The sequence below is a fragment of the Melanostigma gelatinosum genome (genome assembly GCF_949748355.1).
Source record: "Melanostigma gelatinosum genome assembly, chromosome: 22".
Classification (NCBI taxonomy): Eukaryota; Metazoa; Chordata; class Actinopteri; order Perciformes; family Zoarcidae; genus Melanostigma; species Melanostigma gelatinosum.
In genome coordinates, this window is record NC_136655.1 from 745,001 (window position 1) to 764,939 (window position 19,939).

The 19,939-nt window shown below is 41.1% G+C and overlaps 2 protein-coding genes across 2 annotated transcripts in view; one reads left to right on the plus strand and one right to left on the minus strand.

The window, feature by feature from the left end:
- rpl18a (ribosomal protein L18a) overlaps positions 1-2,676 on the minus strand; it is a 6,573-nt gene extending 3,897 nt beyond the window's left edge. Inside the window, exons 1-3 of the mRNA XM_079294923.1 lie at positions 2,597-2,676; positions 1,039-1,218; positions 362-491 (exon numbers count right to left, since the gene is read on the minus strand). Coding sequence (XP_079151049.1) covers positions 362-491; positions 1,039-1,218; positions 2,597-2,614 — 328 coding nt within the window. The 5' untranslated portion in view covers positions 2,615-2,676. The remainder of the gene's footprint in view (positions 1-361; positions 492-1,038; positions 1,219-2,596) is intronic.
- A 983-nt stretch (positions 2,677-3,659) lies between these two features.
- xpot (exportin, tRNA (nuclear export receptor for tRNAs)) lies at positions 3,660-16,782 on the plus strand (the record flags this gene model as incomplete). Its single annotated transcript, XM_079294836.1, has 17 exons — positions 3,660-3,787; positions 5,130-5,283; positions 8,925-9,007; positions 9,091-9,147; positions 9,381-9,450; positions 9,872-10,090; positions 10,165-10,349; positions 10,427-10,595; positions 10,694-10,930; positions 11,273-11,311; positions 11,387-11,449; positions 12,327-12,451; positions 13,254-13,398; positions 13,476-13,595; positions 13,745-13,839; positions 16,398-16,467; positions 16,540-16,782. The coding sequence occupies exons 2-17, from the start codon at positions 5,197-5,199 to the stop codon at positions 16,780-16,782; spliced, it is 2,007 nt and encodes a 668-aa protein (XP_079150962.1). The 5' UTR covers positions 3,660-3,787; positions 5,130-5,196.
- Positions 16,783-19,939: the final 3,157 nt, after the last annotated feature.

Sequence of the window (19,939 nt, forward strand, 5' to 3'; positions counted from 1 at the left end):
AGACGGAGAGAGAGACAGACAGACGGAGAGAGAGACAGACAGACGGAGAGAGAGACAGACAGACGGAGAGAGAGACAGACAGACGGAGAGAGAGACAGACAGACGGAGAGAGAGACAGACAGACGGAGAGAGAGACAGACAGACGGAGAGAGAGACAGACAGACGGAGAGAGAGACAGACAGACGGAGAGAGAGACAGACAGACGGAGAGAGAGACAGACAGACGGAGAGAGAGAGAGACAGACGGAGAGAGAGAGAGACAGACGGAGAGAGAGACAGACAGACGGAGAGAGAGACAGACAGACGGAGAGAGAGAGAGACAGACGGAGAGAGAGACAGGGAGAGAGAGCATGTGCACTCACAGCACTGAGTGACGGCTCCAGAGGTGGTCAGGTCTCGGTACTCTCGGTACATGTTGTGGGTTCCACTACGAGAGTCGTAACGCAGCCAGATCCCAAAGTTCTTCACCTTCAGAGGGGTTTTCTCGTGAACCTGAACGCATCACAACAACACGTCAGTCGCGTCACATTAACACACACACACCACATGTAATAACACAGGTACAGCATGCACGTCTTCTGTTACGACTCCTCTCAGATCATCTCTGAGAGCGAACAGGTCGTTGTTTAAGCGTCTCTGTATAAAATGAGGCGTTCAAAGACCATCTGTTGTCACTGTCAACGGCACTGCCGCGTCAGAAAGGCGACAAGGATCAGTTTTCTGTTCGCACGCCGTGCAAAACCACACCAGGGACACGGTGTGGCCTTTGGGTTCGGGTGCATGAGGTGTTTCACGAGTAAAGAATCTATAAACTCCTTTAAAGAGGGATTTGTTTTGTTGTAACGCCACGTTTAGCTTTAATTAACAAACTGCTCTTATCATTCTTTATGTGACGTTGGTGACTAAACTGTTGACAGATGTTTGCTTAGACTACAGAGACAAACTGAACACTGGTAGAATGCATTCAAAGCTAAACGTTTAAACATATTTTTGTTGATAGCCGATCTTTGTCAACGTGGTGTTGTGTTCAGGGACCTACCAGGCCGCAGTAGACAGTCTCTCCAGAGGCCTTCTTCATCTTCCTCAGCTGGGAGACGAAGTACCAGAAGCGGGACTTGGCCACCACATGGTTTGGGGCGAAGATCCTCATGCGGTACAGAGGGGGGGCCGGGTTCTTGGCAGAGGGCAGCAAACGCCCAACGACTTTGTACTCCCTAAGCTGTGACATCAGAGGAGAGTTAGGATACGCGGGAACCACGGGAAAAAACATCGTACATTCTGAGGCGTTCAAAGACCATCTGTTGACCCTTGATTTCACTTTCAAAGGCACTGCAGCGTCAGAAAGGCGACAAGGATCAGTTTTCTGTTCGCACGCCAGGCAAAACCACACCAGGGACACGGTGTGGCCTTTGGGTTTGGGTGCATGAGAGGATGAACCGGAGAAATTAAACCTAGTTTAGATTTAGTCCAGACTTTAAGCATTACAAACACGTTTTCATGAGCGTTAAATGTGTTTCTACGTTTGAGTCAGACTCTTGCAACTATAACTTAACAAGATGTTTAGTACACCACTTTCCTCCTGATTCGTTCCAAACAAACTTAGACAATTTACTTTGATCTAACTTCTGGCACAGCGCAAAGTCCTTTTCGTTACGGTTTCATTTTTGCACACCGCTTATGATTAAAAGGGACATTTGTTTTTATACTGTTCTTCATTCCTCCGGGGAATAAATAATGTGTTCATCTATATCTCTTAACTTATTCATGTTACGGTGTAACCGTGTTCTCAATCCATGTACTTTACATTTCTGCCCTTAGTGACTTTAGTTCAAATTAGAACAGATGTGTTGATATTTGTTAGAGTGGAATGACTTGTGCCATGCACGCTGTTTATTTACTTTTTGCCATATACATACATACATACAGATATATATAGAGATATATAATTATTTTAATTATAAGTGTTGTAAAAACTCAACAATTCACAGCTTTAAAGCCACTTAAAATATTGTTAACTATCAATCATTTGAGGTAACGTTAGCTTGTTAGCATATATTCTGTCCAAAACTAGCATGACGTCAGCTGTCAAGCTAGCCTAGCAGTAGACAGTGGGGGATATTTTAACTTTATATCTTATTAAATACGCTAAATATATTTAGAGACACCTCACAGGACACTGGCAGACTCTTCAGCACCACGTTAGCAGCTAGCATTAGCTTCTTCTGGAGCTAACGTTAGCAGCTAGCGTTAGCTCCAGAAGAAGCTGCTGACGCTCAGGATAAAGATCAATTTAACGCAAATACCGACTGAAGTTGAGCACTTTATAAAATCAGGTTTTAACTCTTCTATAGTTATGGAACACGTGTAAACGGATCTTAACACAGTCACATTTGAAGCCACGTGGGACGGGAGGCCGCCATGTTGTAGTGGCAGAAATACACCGGGGACGATATAAACAGTCAATATATCACCTTTAAATGGGATATTTTCTCAAAAGTTAAACCATATATTAGACAAACATAACGTTATAAAGCGATATCGGTTCATTTGGTCCGTGTGTTTGCGGCAGATATCGGTAAATAACGAGTTTTACATACTGTGCCGGACGCCTTCATGGTGTCTCTCGCTCACTGCCAACAGTCAAAGAGGAAGCTGGAGGGCGGAGGCTCGCGACGTCTAATGGACGGAGCTGCGGGAGGAGGAGGGACATCCGGGGACTTCAGCGGCGGCTTCTACCCGAACTGAAGATTGCTTCACATTCGAATATACTGGAAAATGTGTTTTTCAATGTATTTATATGAACATTTTTATTTCATTGAACAAAGTTTGTATGAATGTAAATGTGCTTCAGTAAAAAATGTTAATATATATATTCATCTTTAATTGGAATTAGTTCTGTTTTTGTGTATCATTGTGTTCTTAACTTAAATTCATGATTAAAAAAATGGTAAGACTTTTTTACTGAGTACAAAATACAACAGCATCATATTTAATAAACAATATATATTTCATAACATATTCATACAGTATTATGATACAGTTTCATATATTGTATGGGGGGCACGAAATAGTATTAGGTGTACCACTCCAGTAATATAGTGTCACTCGTAGTACTTCAAAATAATGCTTCAGATATGGATTTGGAGCATTTAAATAACTCGCACACCGAAAAAGTCGAATTTATTGAAATGTAAAAAAATGACTTTGCTGTAGAGTTAATGTGTTTTTAAATGTATAGTAGCAGTTTAACAACTTTAAAGTGGAGTAAACAACAGTAATAGTCTGAGAAGTATTCTTCTAATATTACAATATAGGGACGAATCAGAAACCAACTTCAGCCTCTTGAACGTTAGCAGCTACATTAGCAGCTACATAGCTACATTGGCAGCTGCGTTAGCTAACAAACAGCAGGACACGCCATATATCACATGAACTATACATGTGTTTGCTACATAAACACGTTCATATTTAATAACAATCATTTTAATATATATGTACAAATACTATATATTTCATATTTTAATAACATCCTGGTACACACTCCAGACCAGTTGGTGGCGGTAATGCACCAATTAATTGTTTACCAACTGCTAATAAACCTAAAAAAATAAGTAGAAGAAGAAGAAGAACCCGGATGTTAACGGAGCGGACACGCCGCACCGCTGCTGCTGTCGCGTGAAGTCCGACCGACGTGCAACTGATTTCTGGATGATTCTCTGCGGCACCACGATGAGCTGATTGAGAGGACAACATGAAGCAAACACTGATGAAATAGGTTTTTAATTAAGGTCAGTGATCTATAACTCTAACAGTTATCTAACAGCTCCCTGTTGATGGTTTGTTATTGTTTGTTATAAAGTGTCAGGATTGTTCCAGCAGGCATGCTAGCTAGCGAGCTCACAAGCTAGACAGCTAACGCTATAGCTCGAGTTAAGCAGCTATTCTATGCTAGCATGTTAGCACTGCGGTGTACAACTTTTTTTGTGGTCCGACTGCCACACACACATATGGTCACGTGTGTCTCTATTTAAAACTCTTTTAAAGTGAATTATATAAATGTGTCTTTTATTATTTACGTTGTTAACATTATAAAGGAGACTAAAGGTGTTGACGTTGTGTTGCATCATCATCAACAACAACACATTATTCTGTCTGTATACTTATGTAATATTCTTCACTGTTTTATTATTATTACTTATTAATAATACACATACCACTGTGTGTGTGTGTGTGTATGTATGTATGTATATATATATATGTGTATATATATGTATATATATATATATATACATATATATGTATATATATATATGTATATATATATATGTATATATATATATGTATATATATATATATATATGTATATATATGTATGTATATATATATATATATATATGTATATATATATATACATATATGTATATATATATATATATATACACATATGTATATATATATATATATATACACATGTATATATATTTGTATATATATATATATCATCATTTAATATATATATGTATATATAAAATGATTATATATATATATATATATCATCATTTAATATATATATGTATATATAAAATGATGGTATATATGTATATATATATATATATATGTGTGTGTGTGTATGTATATATATATATATATATATATATAAAATGATGGTATATATATATATATGTGTGTGTGTGTATACATTAACTGTCGGTGTTCATTCGTCATATTTCATGATTCTTTATTTTTAATATCAACACTAATCAGTCGGTGCTAACCGGCTTCTTTAATAATAACAGGCTCACCTGGATGTCACACATACAGGTGAGCCTGTTATTCACCTGACAGTTTACTGACCTAGTAGAAGTATTCACGTTCTTTACTGCAGTAAAAGTACTCTTACTCCACTCTGAAAATACTCCAGTGCACATTAAAGTCCTGCTACTTCATTAAAAGCACGTATTATCAATTAAGTCTTCAGGATATTTTGGTTCACATGGACACATTCCAACGTTTAAAACCGTCTCACTCTGATACAGTGGGTGTGATTATTTAGATGTTGTCATGATATATATGTATATGTATTCTACATGTATTGATTAAACGCTGTCTGTCGCCTCTCCTCGTCTCCAGATGAGAGAGCTCTTCCTGCCGGCAGCAGAGAGGAGAGGACCGTCTGTGGAGGAAAGCTCAGCCACGAATGGCCTGCCAGTCTGTCTCTGCAGTCATGGACGAGCAGGCCCTGCTGGGGCTCAACCCCAACGCCGACGCCCGCTACAGGCAGAGGGTAGGACGGGGGGGCTCAACATGGGAACCACACGCTGAGCACCAGTAGGAGCCCACTAGAGGGCTCATCCTACAGGGATGCTTCAGCTGTCATCTGTGAAGTCTTATGGAATTCATTTAAAAAATCAGTTTTGGTGATTGTTCAAAAAAGAAGAAGAAGAAGCTTTTCATTCCCTCTGGAGGGTTTTTGGGCTTCAGAGGGTTAAAATTGTCAAAACTCTGGCTCCTGTTTGGAAACGATGAGTCATCACTTCTGTTCACGCTTTATGTTCTAAATATGACAAACTACCGGTTTAACGTGACGCGCTCCAGAAATGTATTGAATAAATAAAGGGAGAAGAAATAGTGACGTTTGAGGTGTTTCTGTTAATAACATCAAAGAATCTGTACAGTTAATCTGTCAGTGATAAAGGTGTGAATACAGGTGATGAGCTATAGATAATCAGGTGATGATCTGTAGATAATCAGGTGATGAGCTATAGATAATCAGGTGACGATCTGTAGATGATCAGGTGATGATCTGTAGATAATCAGGTGATGATCTGTAGATGATCAGGTGATGATCTGTAGATAATCCGGTGATGATCTGTAGATAATCAGGTGACGATCTGTAGATGATCAGGTGATGATCTGTAGATAATCAGGTGATGATCTGTAGATGATCAGGTGATGATCTGTAGATAATCCGGTGATGATCTGTAGATGATCAGGTGACGATCTGTAGATGATCAGGTGATGATCTGTAGATAATCAGGTGATGATCTGTAGATGATCAGGTGATGATCTGTAGATAATCCGGTGATGATCTGTAGATGATCAGGTGACGATCTGTAGATGATCAGGTGATGATCTGTAGATGATCAGGTGACGATCTGTAGATGATCAGGTGATGATCTGTAGATGATCAGGTGATGATCTGTAGATAATCAGGTGATGATCTGTAGATAATCAGGTGATGATCTGTAGATGATCAGGTGACGATCTGTAGATAATCCGGTGATGATCTGTAGATAATCAGGTGACGATCTGTAGATGATCAGGTGATGATCTGTAGATAATCAGGTGATGATCTGTAGATAATCAGGTGATGATCTGTAGATAATCAGGTGATGATCTGTAGATAATCAGGTGATGATCTGTAGATAATCAGGTGATGATCTGTAGATGATCAGGTGATGATCTGTAGATAATCAGGTGATGATCTGTAGATAATCAGGTGATGATCTGTAGATGATCAGGTGATGATCTGTAGATAATCAGGTGACGATCTGTAGATGATCAGGTGACGATCTGTAGATGATCAGGTGACGATCTGTAGATGATCAGGTGACGATCTGTAGATAATCAGGTGACGATCTGTAGATAATCAGGTGACGATCTGTAGATGATCAGGTGACGATCTGTAGATAATCAGGTGACGATCTGTAGATGATCAGGTGACGATCTGTAGATGATCAGGTGACGATCTGTAGATAATCAGGTGACGATCTGTAGATGATCAGGTGACGATCTGTAGATGATCAGGTGACGATCTGTAGATAATCAGGTGACGATCTGTAGATAATCAGGTGACGATCTGTAGATAATCAGGTGACGATCTGTAGATGATCAGGTGACGAGCTGTAGATGATCAGGTGATGATCTGTAGATGATCAGGTGACGATCTGTAGATGATCAGGTGACGATCTGTAGATAATCAGGTGACGATCTGTAGATGATCAGGTGACGATCTGTAGATGATCAGGTGATGATCTGTAGATGATCAGGTGATGATCTGTAGATAATCAGGTGATGATCTGTAGATAATCAGGTGATGATCTGTAGATAATCAGGTGATGATCTGTAGATGATCAGGTGACGATCTGTAGATGATCAGGTGACGATCTGTAGATGATCAGGTGACGATCTGTAGATGATCAGGTGACGATCTGTAGATGATCAGGTGACGATCTGTAGATGATCAGGTGACGATCTGTAGATGATCAGGTGACGATCTGTAGATGATCAGGTGACGATCTGTAGATGATCAGGTGACGATCTGTAGATGATCAGGTGACGATCTGTAGATGATCAGGTGACGATCTGTAGATAATCAGGTGACGATCTGTAGATGATCAGGTGACGATCTGTAGATGATCAGGTGACGATCTGTAGATGATCAGGTGACGATCTGTAGATGATCAGGTGACGATCTGTAGATAATCAGGTGACGATCTGTAGATAATCAGGTGACGAGCTGTAGATAATCAGGTGACGATCTGTAGATGATCAGGTGACGATCTGTAGATGATCAGGTGACGATCTGTAGATAATCAGGTGACGATCTGTAGATAATCAGGTGACGATCTGTAGATGATCAGGTGACGATCTGTAGATGATCAGGTGACGATCTGTAGATGATCAGGTGACGATCTGTAGATGATCAGGTGACGATCTGTAGATGATCAGGTGACGATCTGTAGATAATCAGGTGACGATCTGTAGATGATCAGGTGACGATCTGTAGATGATCAGGTGACGATCTGTAGATAATCAGGTGACGATCTGTAGATAATCAGGTGATGATCTGTAGATAAACAGGTGACGATCTGTAGATAATCAGGTGACGATCTTGTAGATAATCAGGTGACGATCTGTAGATGATCAGGTGATGATCTGTAGATGATCAGGTGATGATCAGGTGATGATCTGTAGATAATCAGGTGATGATCTGTAGATAATCAGGTGACGATCTGTAGATGATCAGGTGATGATCTGTAGATGATCAGGTGATGATCAGGTGATGATCTGTAGATGATCAGGTGACGATCTGTAGATGATCAGGTGACGATCTGTAGATGATCAGGTGACGATCTGTAGATAATCAGGTGACGATCTGTAGATAATCAGGTGATGATCTGTAGATAAACAGGTGATGATCTGTAGATAATCAGGTGATGATCTGTAGATAATCAGGTGATGATCTGTAGATAAACAGGTGATGATCTGTAGATAATCAGGTGATGATCTGTAGATGATCAGGTGACGATCTGTAGATGATCAGGTGACGATCTGTAGATGATCAGGTGACGATCTGTAGATGATCAGGTGACGATCTGTAGATGATCAGGTGACGATCTGTAGATGATCAGGTGACGATCTGTAGATGATCAGGTGACGATCTGTAGATAATCAGGTGACGATCTGTAGATGATCAGGTGACGATCTGTAGATGATCAGGTGACGATCTGTAGATGATCAGGTGACGATCTGTAGATGATCAGGTGACGATCTGTAGATGATCAGGTGACGATCTGTAGATAATCAGGTGACGATCTGTAGATGATCAGGTGACGATCTGTAGATAATCAGGTGACGATCTGTAGATAATCAGGTGATGATCTGTAGATAAACAGGTGATGATCTGTAGATAATCAGGTGACGATCTGTAGATAATCAGGTGATGATCTGTAGATAATCAGGTGATGATCTGTAGATAAACAGGTGGATCATCTTTGCACACCTTCGTCCGGTCTTTAATGATTTAATCAGATGAACGCCTCCAGCGTTGGTGTGAAGAAGCTTATGTTGTTGTCTGGTTTGTTGATGGTTTAAAGACGTGATTATGAACAAATATTATGATAATATGTGTTGTTTGTTCAGGCCATGGCTTACTTCGAGCAGCTGAAGGAGTCTCAGGGCGCCTGGGAGGTTTGTGCCGAAGCTCTCGCTAACGGGGTTTACAAGTGAGTGTCAACAGCACAGCGTGTCAATAAAGATTTCATGTTCAAACACGTTCAAACAGCTCTTCTTCTGTGGTTTATTACAGCGACGACCATGTGAAGTTCTTCTGCTTCCAAGTTCTGGAGCATCAGATAAAGTTCAGGTGAGGGGGAGGGAGGAAGAGGAGGGGGAGGGAGGGAGAAGGAGGAGGAGAGTGAGGAAGAGGAGGGGGAGGGAGGGAGGGAGGGAGAAAGAGGAGGAGGAGGAGGAGGAGGAGGGAGGGAGGGAGGGAGGGAGGAAGAAAGAAAGAAAGAAAGAAGAGGAGGAGGAGGAGGAGGAGGAGGAGGGGGGAGAAACACGCATTTGTTTGTGTCTCAACTTGTTTGTTTGTTTCAGACACGCTGGTCTGAGTTCAGCTCAGCAGCAGCTGATCAGAGAGACTCTGATGAAGTGGCTCCAGTGTCAGGTGACTCACACCACACATCGCTGTTAAACATCCCATAATATCTGTTCAAGTCTCATCACATGACGCTGTGTAAACACCTAAACTAATAAAACATATTTAATATAAAACGTGTAAAGTTTAAAACAAAATGTTAAATTTCGATTTACTGGCCTCCAACAATATGCACGAGCAGGAGTTATAAATATACAAAATACATGATGTACATACTCCAGAAACATACTGCCAGGTATATTTATATTCTCTACAAGCACTCCTTTTACTTTGAAGTACTCTGTGACGAGATGCATTCAGGTAAAAACAAGTCATCATGGCTCCAGGTTATCTGTTTGATAGTTATAATATAGTTCTAAGTTATAAATATTTATATATATTTTAAAGGAACTTATAATCAGTGTTTTCCGTCCCTTCCCGTCGTCTACAGCTGATGAACGCTCAGCCTGAGAAGCCCTTCATCAGGAACAAGGCGGCCCAGGTGTTCGCCCTCACCTTCGTCATGGAGTACCTGACTCTGTGGCCCAAGTTCTTCTTCGACATCCTGTCCCTGGTGGGTCTGAACCCTCACGGCGTGGACATCTACCTGAGGACGCTCATGGCCATCGACGCCGAGGTGGTGGACCGAGACATCCTCCACTTACCCGACGTGAGACTCTCTCTGGTGATCTTTGTCCCTCTGAGCTGAGAGACTCTGGTTCACGGTGTCCTCTGTTTCTTCAGGAGACTCGTAGAAACACTTTGATCAAAGACGGCATGCGGGAGCAGTGCATCCCCAACCTGGTGGAGTCCTGGTTCCAGATCCTGCAGACCTACCAGCAGTCCCACCCGGAGCTCACCTGTCAGTGTCTGGAGGTGGTGGGAGCCTTCGTGTCCTGGATCGACCTGAACCTGATCGCCAACGACCGGTCAGTCACCTCAGACAGAGACGGACTGAGACGCGGAGCCCGTTTCCTCCACTCAGGTTTTCTTTGTGCGTCTTCAGCTTCGTGAACCTGCTGCTGAGTCAGATGTCGGTGGAGGAGCTCAGAGAGGAGGCCTGCGACTGCCTGTTTGAAATCGTCAACAAAGGGATGGACCCCGTGGACAAAACCAAGCTGGTGGAGTCTCTGTGTCGAGTCCTGCAGTCGGCCGGCTTCTTCAACGTGGAGCAGGTTCGACCGCTGGTTGTTTTCTGGCAGAGTTTCAGAGGTCACATGCTTTCCCTTCCCCCCTCTCACCTCCTTTTATTGTCCACTTCCTGTCCCGCCAGGAGGAGGACGTGGACTTCCTGGCCAAGTTCTCCCGGCTGGTGAACGGGATGGGTCAGAGTCTGGTGCTCAGCTGGACCAAACTGGCCAAGACCGGCAACGTGAAGGAGACGGCGGAGACGCTGCAGGCCGTGGAGACCAAAGTACCGCTGCTGCTGCAGCTGCTGGTCCACGAGGACGACGACATCTCGGCCAACATCGTGGGCTTCTGCTACGAGTACCTGCACGTCCTCAAGCAGGTGAGGAGGCTCCACCCGGACCACCACGGTCCATGAGGCTCCTCCTGGACCACCACGGTCCAGGAGGCTCCACCCGGACCACCACGGTCCATGAGGCTCCTCCTGGACCACCACGGTCCAGGAGGAGCCTCATGGACCTATAGATGCTCCCAAATTTTGGGAAATTTTACAGCTTTATTTGCTTGAAAGTTGAGATTTAAACTTAATTTAGAATCTTTTAAATAGCAATCATTAAAATCATTTCACACATGATTATGAATATTAAAGATAAATATCTTTAGGAGTATTATTCATGAATATTTTGGGATACTTTAACATGTTTTTTGTTGTTGTTTTTTTTAGCTTCCCCAACTGACGGACCAGCAGAAGACCAACATAGAGGTGAGTGTTTGATCATCAACAAAAATCGTCTCTTTGATGTTTACAATAATTAATACGCTGCCTTTCATCCTGCAGGCGATCATGCTGGCTGTCATGAAGAAACTGACGTATGACGACGAGTACAACTTTGAAAACGAGGTGAGTTTGTAGTTTTAATGCTGGTTTGTAGTGTTTGTAGTCTTTGTGTAGTCTTGTTTGTCCTCAGGGTGAAGATGAGGCCATGTTTGTAGTATTTGACTGTAGTCTTGTTTGTCCTCAGGGTGAAGATGAGGCCATGTTTGTAGTCTTTGACTGTAGTCTTGTTTGTCCTCAGGGTGAAGATGAGGCCATGTTTGTAGTCTTTGACTGTAGTCTTGTTTGTCCTCAGGGTGAAGATGAGGCCATGTTTGTAGTCTTTGACTGTAGTCTTGTTTGTCCTCAGGGTGAAGATGAGGCCATGTTTGTAGTCTTTGACTGTAGTCTTGTTTGTCCTCAGGGTGAAGATGAGGCCATGTTTGTAGTCTTTGACTGTCGTCTTGTTTGTCCTCAGGGTGAAGATGTGGCCATGTTTGTAGTCTTTGACTGTCGTCTTGTTTGTCCTCAGGGTGAAGATGAGGCCATGTTTGTAGTCTTTGACTGTAGTCTTGTTTGTCCTCAGGGTGAAGATGAGGCCATGTTTGTAGTCTTTGACTGTAGTCTTGTTTGTCCTCAGGGTGAAGATGAGGCCATGTTTGTAGTCTTTGACTGTAGTCTTGTTTGTCCTCAGGGTGAAGATGAGGCCATGTTTGTAGTCTTTGACTGTCGTCTTGTTTGTCCTCAGGGTGAAGATGAGGCCATGTTTGTAGTCTTTGACTGTAGTCTTGTTTGTCCTCAGGGTGAAGATGAGGCCATGTTTGTAGTCTTTGACTGTCGTCTTGTTTGTCCTCAGGGTGAAGATGAGGCCATGTTTGTAGTCTTTGACTGTAGTCTTGTTTGTCCTCAGGGTGAAGATGAGGCCATGTTTGTAGTCTTTGACTGTAGTCTTGTTTGTCCTCAGGGTGAAGATGAGGCCATGTTTGTGGAGTACAGGAAGCAGCTGAAGATGCTGTTGGACCGACTGGCTCAGGTTTCTCCTGAGCTGCTGCTGGAGGCCGTACGACGAGTCTTCAACAGCAGCATGCAGTGAGAGCACGCTTTATTTATATACATTAAATATTTATTTATTATTATATTATGTATCTATTTTACTATCTATTCATATTATATATTTATTCATTTATTTACTTTTTTGTTATTTATTTTCTTCTTTAGTAAGTTAGCTACTTAAGTTATCTATTTATTTATCTATTTTTTTTAATCTATATTTTTATTTGGTTAGTTATTGAAGCTTACTGCAGAAAAATAAAAAACGTATATGTGTATATATATGTATGTGTATATATATATGTATATGTATATATATATATGTATATATATACCATATATATATATATATACACATATATATATATACATATACATACATATCATATATATATATATATATACATACATATCATATATACCATATATATATATATATATATATATATATATATATATATGTATATATATATATGTATATATATATATATATGTATATGTATATATATATATGATATATATGTATATGTATATATATATATGATATATATATGTATATGTATATATATATATGTGTATATATATATGATATATATGTATATGTATATATGATATATATATGTATATATATATATATATATGGTATGTATGTATATGTATATTTATATATGTATATATATGTATTTATTTATATTGCGCCACAATACAAAGCTTTTATTGACATCAGTAGATGTTTTATTGAACTGTTTTATTCTGTATTATAGACACGACTTCCTCTCCACGGTTTGATCCAATCAAAGTGAATCTGCCCAACAGTGACCTTGAATCTGTTGCTCTCTAGGACCTGGCAGACGGCAGCGTTCATGGAGGTGGAGGTGGCCATCAGGCTGCTCTACATGCTCGGCGAGGCTCTGCCGGCCTCTCACGGCGCCCATTTCTCCGGAGACACGGCGAAGACCAGCGCCCTGCAGGACATGATGAGGACGGTGGGTCACGCGTCTCCACGTGCTTCACGTCTCTGTGGAAACAGAAACTCACTCTGTTGTTGTTGTTGATGTGATAGCTGGTGTCCTGCGGCGTGAGCAGCTACCAGCACAGCTCCGTGTCTCTGGAGTTCTTCGAAACCGTCGTGAGATACGACAAGTTCTTCCTGGTGGAGCCTCAACACATCCCCAACGTACTGGTGAGAGACTACGCATTCAAATACCCAATACCCAATACAACTAACAAAATACACATTAATACACAATATTACACACATTAGTACCCGTTAAAACACGTGCAGAAGTGTGTCCTCTGTGAGACTCACCGCGGTGTTGTGTTCACTGTCAGATGGCGTTTCTGGACCAAAGAGGACTGAGACACAGCAGCCCGAAGGTCCGCAGCAGAGTGGCCTACCTCTTCTCCAGGTTCATCAAGACTCTGCAGTGAGTCGCGCTGTTACTCTCAGACTTTTAGTTTCATGAAACGTTGAATCATTGACAGTAATTTAAGGTTCAAAGGAACCCGGCAACCTAGGACAGTGAGTCTTCAACCTGCATTCTCTCTAGTGTCCACCAGGGGGCGACTCCTCTGGTTGTATAGAAGTCTATAGAAAATGACTCTACTTCTCTCTTGATTTATTCCCTCAGTAAACATTGTAAACATGAGTTTATGTCTCAATCTCTAGTTTCAAGTCTTCTTCAATACATCATGATGTTCATTTAGTACATGATGCTCCATTTAGACCAGCGGTCACCAACCTTTGTTAGACTGAGAGCTACTTCAAGGGTACCGAGCAGTACGAAGGGCTACTTGTTTGATGCAAAGGTGCACAGATCACCTGAACAATAATAATATGTGTGAAGACACTGTCTGATCACATGTCAATGTTAATTATTCCTCACAATAATTATTAACAATGATTTCCACAACGTGATGGTCGGAAACACAGACATATTTAAACGTTTATTTCTCCTCTTCTGTTTCAACATGTGAAAGTCAGAGGTACCACATCTCTGGTATTTTAGTAAATATCTTTCTTGACAGTTTTGTATGAATAAGCACTTTTGTAGCATTTGGTTCAAAATCACACCGTTATATTTTTGTGAAAATGATCACTTCTAACATTTTTTATGAAATCATGAACTGTCATATCTTCACATCATGTCTCGTTGGTAATAACTACTTTTGTAACATTTTTGAACAAATCATGATCAACGAATCAGCTCTGTCCCATGTTCATACAAATGATCAGTTATGAATATCCTGTGTTTGCCTTTGGATCGATGCCATTCATGATCTTCACGACAGGAGTCCTCACGTGATCAACGCCTGTTGCACACAGCGCCTGCTGGTAGGGCTGGGCGGTATACGTTCAACCGGTATACCGTACCATATGAATTTTTCATACACCGTCATACCGGTGCACAGCCAAAACAACTTCTGTCGCTCTTCAACAGGCAGCAGAACATATTGTTTGCCGCTCGGAGCGCTACGGACGGAGCTGGTTGTCTTACGTGTGTTGAGAGGGAACCTAATCATGGTTCACTTTATATCAACAATTATTATTACAACAATTAACAACTCGCAACTAACGCTCTTTAACAGGCAAAACACCACGACTCAACAGTTTGTGACAGATAAACAATTTGTAGCACTGATAATTGTACATTTATAAAATGTCTCTGCTGAACTGCATGCTGGGTAAAGCTCGCAGACAGTCTGCGAACAGCTGTGAGAGGCTCTGTTGTTACATTACAGAACAGAGCGATGCAGGATGAACACAGACTGAAAAACAAAAGGGATTCAGGTCAGACACATGCAGCGCTGATTACTGTAATATGTGTGGTATTTGTCATAAATGTACATAGACGGTGACAAGAAGCTATAGGCTACATGTAGCGGCTTCTTCTTTAAATTCCATTGGCGGATGGCAACCAACTTAAATAGTGCTGTACCGGAGTGCATTTTCAGGGTAACGTTTCTTCACTGTTCTGATAATAAAATAATATTTTTATCGATAAATAACTCAAGAAATAAACCTAAACAACACCTACTAACAACTGAATCCTACGGTCTAATCCCGTTTCTTTCCATGGAGGGGCTTAGGACCCAGGGGAATGTAGGTGAAGGAAACAGGAAGTGACGGAACGGAAGACACGCCACACAAACAGCTGTTCACCGCTCGCTGCCCTGCCGTTTCTTTTTGGCGTTAATTAATGAATGCTTTAACGCGGAAGAAAATACCGTGAAACCGCCAGAGTCTTACAAAATACCATGATATGCATTTTTGGTCATACCGCCCAGCCCTGCCTGCTGGTGAATGATGCAGTGGTGACGTGGACATGTTGTGAAGTCTGGGTCACCTTTGCATTGCCCAATGAAGCCTGCATGCCGGCCCGTCATGGCGGGAGCCCCGTCTGTTGTCACCGACACCATTTCTAATGGTGCCTTTTTCTCCACCAAGAAACTCGTATCTTCGGCCGCCCACGTTCAAACCTCTAGTCTGGGCCTTTTCAGTCGGATTGCGTTGCCTCGCCTCTACCTCCGCCACCCCTGAGTTGTTTCCCCGCGGCCTGTTCCGAGGACTGACGGACCCGACGACGGGTTCCCGTTGGCGCGTCCGGCACCAACGGGAAGCGCCCGCAATTCGGAACCTGAAAACCTAGTGCGGTGCGGCGGCCTCGTCCTGGCTGTCCGCCTCTGGGTACCCAACTCTCTGACAAGAAATATTGTCATTTTAAAATCTACACGAATGCAAGCGTTTCTGATTAAAAATGAACAGCAACTACAATGTTTAGACGGCGCTCCATGGTGAATAGTGCTATTTTTAGAACATGCCTTGCGGGCGACTCGCGTGATCCCTGCGGGCGACCAGGTGCCCGCGGGCACCGTGTTGGCTACCTCTGATTTAGAGTCAAGCAGACCATAAAGCAGGGTATGCTGTGTGTATATTGTTGTATATTTGATGAGGTATTCATTCATATGTTTCGTGTGTTGACAGTAAACACATGACCGCCTTCATCGAGGACATCCTGACCCGGATCCAGGACCTGTTGGAACTGGCTCCTCCTGTAAGTACCAACACGTCGTCGTCTTTTCACCGGAGGAGGTGACTTCTGATCTCCTTCGTCTCGTCTCTCCAGGATAACGGTTTCCCGGCGCTGCTGACCAGCGACGACCAGCTGTTCATGTTCGAGACGGCGGGTGTTCTGATCGTGAACGCCGAGAGTCCGGCGGAGAGGAAGCAGGCGCTGATGAGGAGCCTCCTGCTGCCGCTGATGGACGCCTTCCGCCTGCTGCTCGCTAAGCTGGCGCTGGAGACTGAGGACGAGAGGCAGGGCGCGCTCGCCGACTGCCTGAGCCACGCCGTCGGGTTCGCCAGGTGAGGAGAGCGTGAACCATCGCAGTGTAAATAAAGTTTACCGTTAACCATCGCAGTGTAAATAAAGTTTACCGTTAACCATCACAGTGTAAATAAAGTTTACCGTTAACCATCGCAGTGTAAATAAAGTTTACCGTTAACCATCACAGTGTAAATAAAGTTTACCGTTAACCATCGCAGTGTAAATAAAGTTGACCGTTAACCATCACAGTGTAAATAAAGTTTACCGTTAACCATCAGAGTGTAAATAAAGTTTACCGTTAACCATCACAGTGTAAATAAAGTTTAACGTTAACCATCGCAGTGTAAATAAAGTTTACCGTTAACCATCAGAGTGTAAATAAAGTTTACCGTTAACCATCACAGTGTAAATAAAGTTTAACGTTAACCATCGCAGTGTAAATAAAGTTTACCGTTAACCATCACAGTGTAAATAAAGTTTACCGTTAACCATCACAGTGCAAATAAAGTTTACCGTTAACCATCACAGTGTAAATAAAGTTTATCGTTAACCATCACAGTGTAAATAAAGTTTACCGTTAACCATCACAGTGTAAATAAAGTTTACCGTTAACCATCACAGTGTAAATAAAGTTTACCGTTAACCATCACAGTGTAAATAAAGTTTACCGTTAATCATCAGAGTGTAAATAAAGTTGACCGTTAATCATCACAGTGTAAATAAAGTTGACCGTTAACCATCGCAGTGTAAATAAAGTTTACCGTTAACCATCACAGTGTAAATAAAGTTTACCGTTAACCATCACAGTGTAAATAAAGTTTACCGTTAATCATCAGAGTGTAAATAAAGTTGACCGTTAACCATCACAGTGTAAATAAAGTTGACCGTTAACCATCACAGTGTAAATAAAGTTTACCGTTAACCATCGCAGTGTAAATAAAGTTTACAGTTAACCATCGCAGTGTAAATAAAGTTGACCGTTAACCATCACAGTGTAAATAAAGTTTAACGTTAACCATCAGAGTGTAAATAAAGTTGACCGTTAACCATCGCAGTGTAAATAAAGTTGACCGTTAACCATCACAGTGTAAATAAAGTTTACCGTTAACCATCACAGTGTAAATAAAGTTTACCGTTAACCATCGCAGTGTAAATAAAGTTGACCGTTAACCATCGCAGTGTAAATAAAGTTGACCGTTAACCATCAGTGTAAATAAAGTTTACCGTTAACCATCGCAGTGTAAATAAAGTTGACCGTTAACCATCGCAGTGTAAATAAAGTTTAACGTTAACCATCGCAGTGTAAATAAAGTTGACCGTTAACCATCGCAGTGTAAATAAAGTTTAACGTTAACCATCACAGTGTAAATAAAGTTTAACGTTAACCATCACAGTGTAAATAAAGTTTAACGTTAACCATCACAGTGTAAATAAAGTTTAACGTTAACCATCGCAGTGTAAATAAAGTTGACCGTTAACCATCGCAGTGTAAATAAAGTTGACCGTTAACCATCGCAGTGTAAATAAAGTTGACCGTTAACCATCACAGTGTAAATAAAGTTGACCGTTAACCATCACAGTGTAAATAAAGTTGACCGTTAACCATCACAGTGTAAATAAAGTTGACCGTTAACCATCACAGTGTAAATAAAGTTGACCGTTAACCATCGCAGTGTAAATAAAGTTGACCGTTAACCATCGCAGTGTAAATAAAGTTGACCGTTAACCATCACAGTGTAAATAAAGTTGAACGTTAACCATCACAGTGTAAATAAAGTTGACCGTTAACCATCGCAGTGTAAATAAAGTTTACAGTTAACCATCACAGTGTAAATAAAGTTGAACGTTAACCATCACAGTGTAAATAAAGTTGACCGTTAACCATCACAGTGTAAATAAAGTTGACCGTTAACCATCGCAGTGTAAATAAAGTTTACAGTTAACCATCACAGTGTAAATAAAGTTGAACGTTAACCATCACAGTGTAAATAAAGTTGACCGTTAACCATCACAGTGTAAATAAAGTTGACCGTTAACCATCGCAGTGTAAATAAAGTTGACCGTTAACCATCGCAGTGTAAATAAAGTTGACCGTTAACCATCGCAGTGTAAATAAAGTTTAACGTTAACCATCGCAGTGTAAATAAAGTTTAACGTTAACCATCGCAGTGTAAATAAAGTTTACCGTTAACCATCACAGTGTAAATAAAGTTGACCGTTAACCATCGCAGTGTAAATAAAGTTGACCGTTAACCATCGCAGTGTAAATAAAGTTTAACGTTAACCATCGCAGTGTAAATAAAGTTTACCGTTAACCATCACAGTGTAAATAAAGTTGACCGTTAACCATCGCAGTGTAAATAAAGTTGACCGTTAACCATCGCAGTGTAAATAAAGTTGACCGTTAACCATCACAGTGTAAATAAAGTTTAACGTTAACCATCACAGTGTAAATAAAGTTTAACGTTAACATCACAGTGTAAATAAAGTTTACAGTTAACCATCACAGTGTAAATAAAGTTTAACGTTAACCATCGCAGTGTAAATAAAGTTTACCGTTAACCATCACAGTGTAAATAAAGTTGACCGTTAACCATCGCAGTGTAAATAAAGTTTAACGTTAACCATCGCAGTGTAAATAAAGTTGACCGTTAACCATCGCAGTGTAAATAAAGTTGACCGTTAACCATCGCAGTGTAAATAAAGTTTAACGTTAACATCACAGTGTAAATAAAGTTTACAGTTAACCATCACAGTGTAAATAAAGTTTAACGTTAACCATCGCAGTGTAAATAAAGTTGACCGTTAACCATCACAGTGTAAATAAAGTTGACCGTTAACCATCGCAGTGTAAATAAAGTTGACCGTTAACCATCGCAGTGTAAATAAAGTTGACCGTTAACCATCGCAGTGTAAATAAAGTTTAACGTTAACCATCGCAGTGTAAATAAAGTTGACCGTTAACCATCGCAGTGTAAATAAAGTTTAACGTTAACCATCACAGTGTAAATAAAGTTTACCGTTAACCATCACAGTGTAAATAAAGTTGACCGTTAACCATCGCAGTGTAAATAAAGTTGACCGTTAACCATCACAGTGTAAATAAAGTTTAACGTTAACCATCGCAGTGTAAATAAAGTTTACCGTTAACCATCACAGTGTAAATAAAGTTGACCGTTAACCATCGCAGTGTAAATAA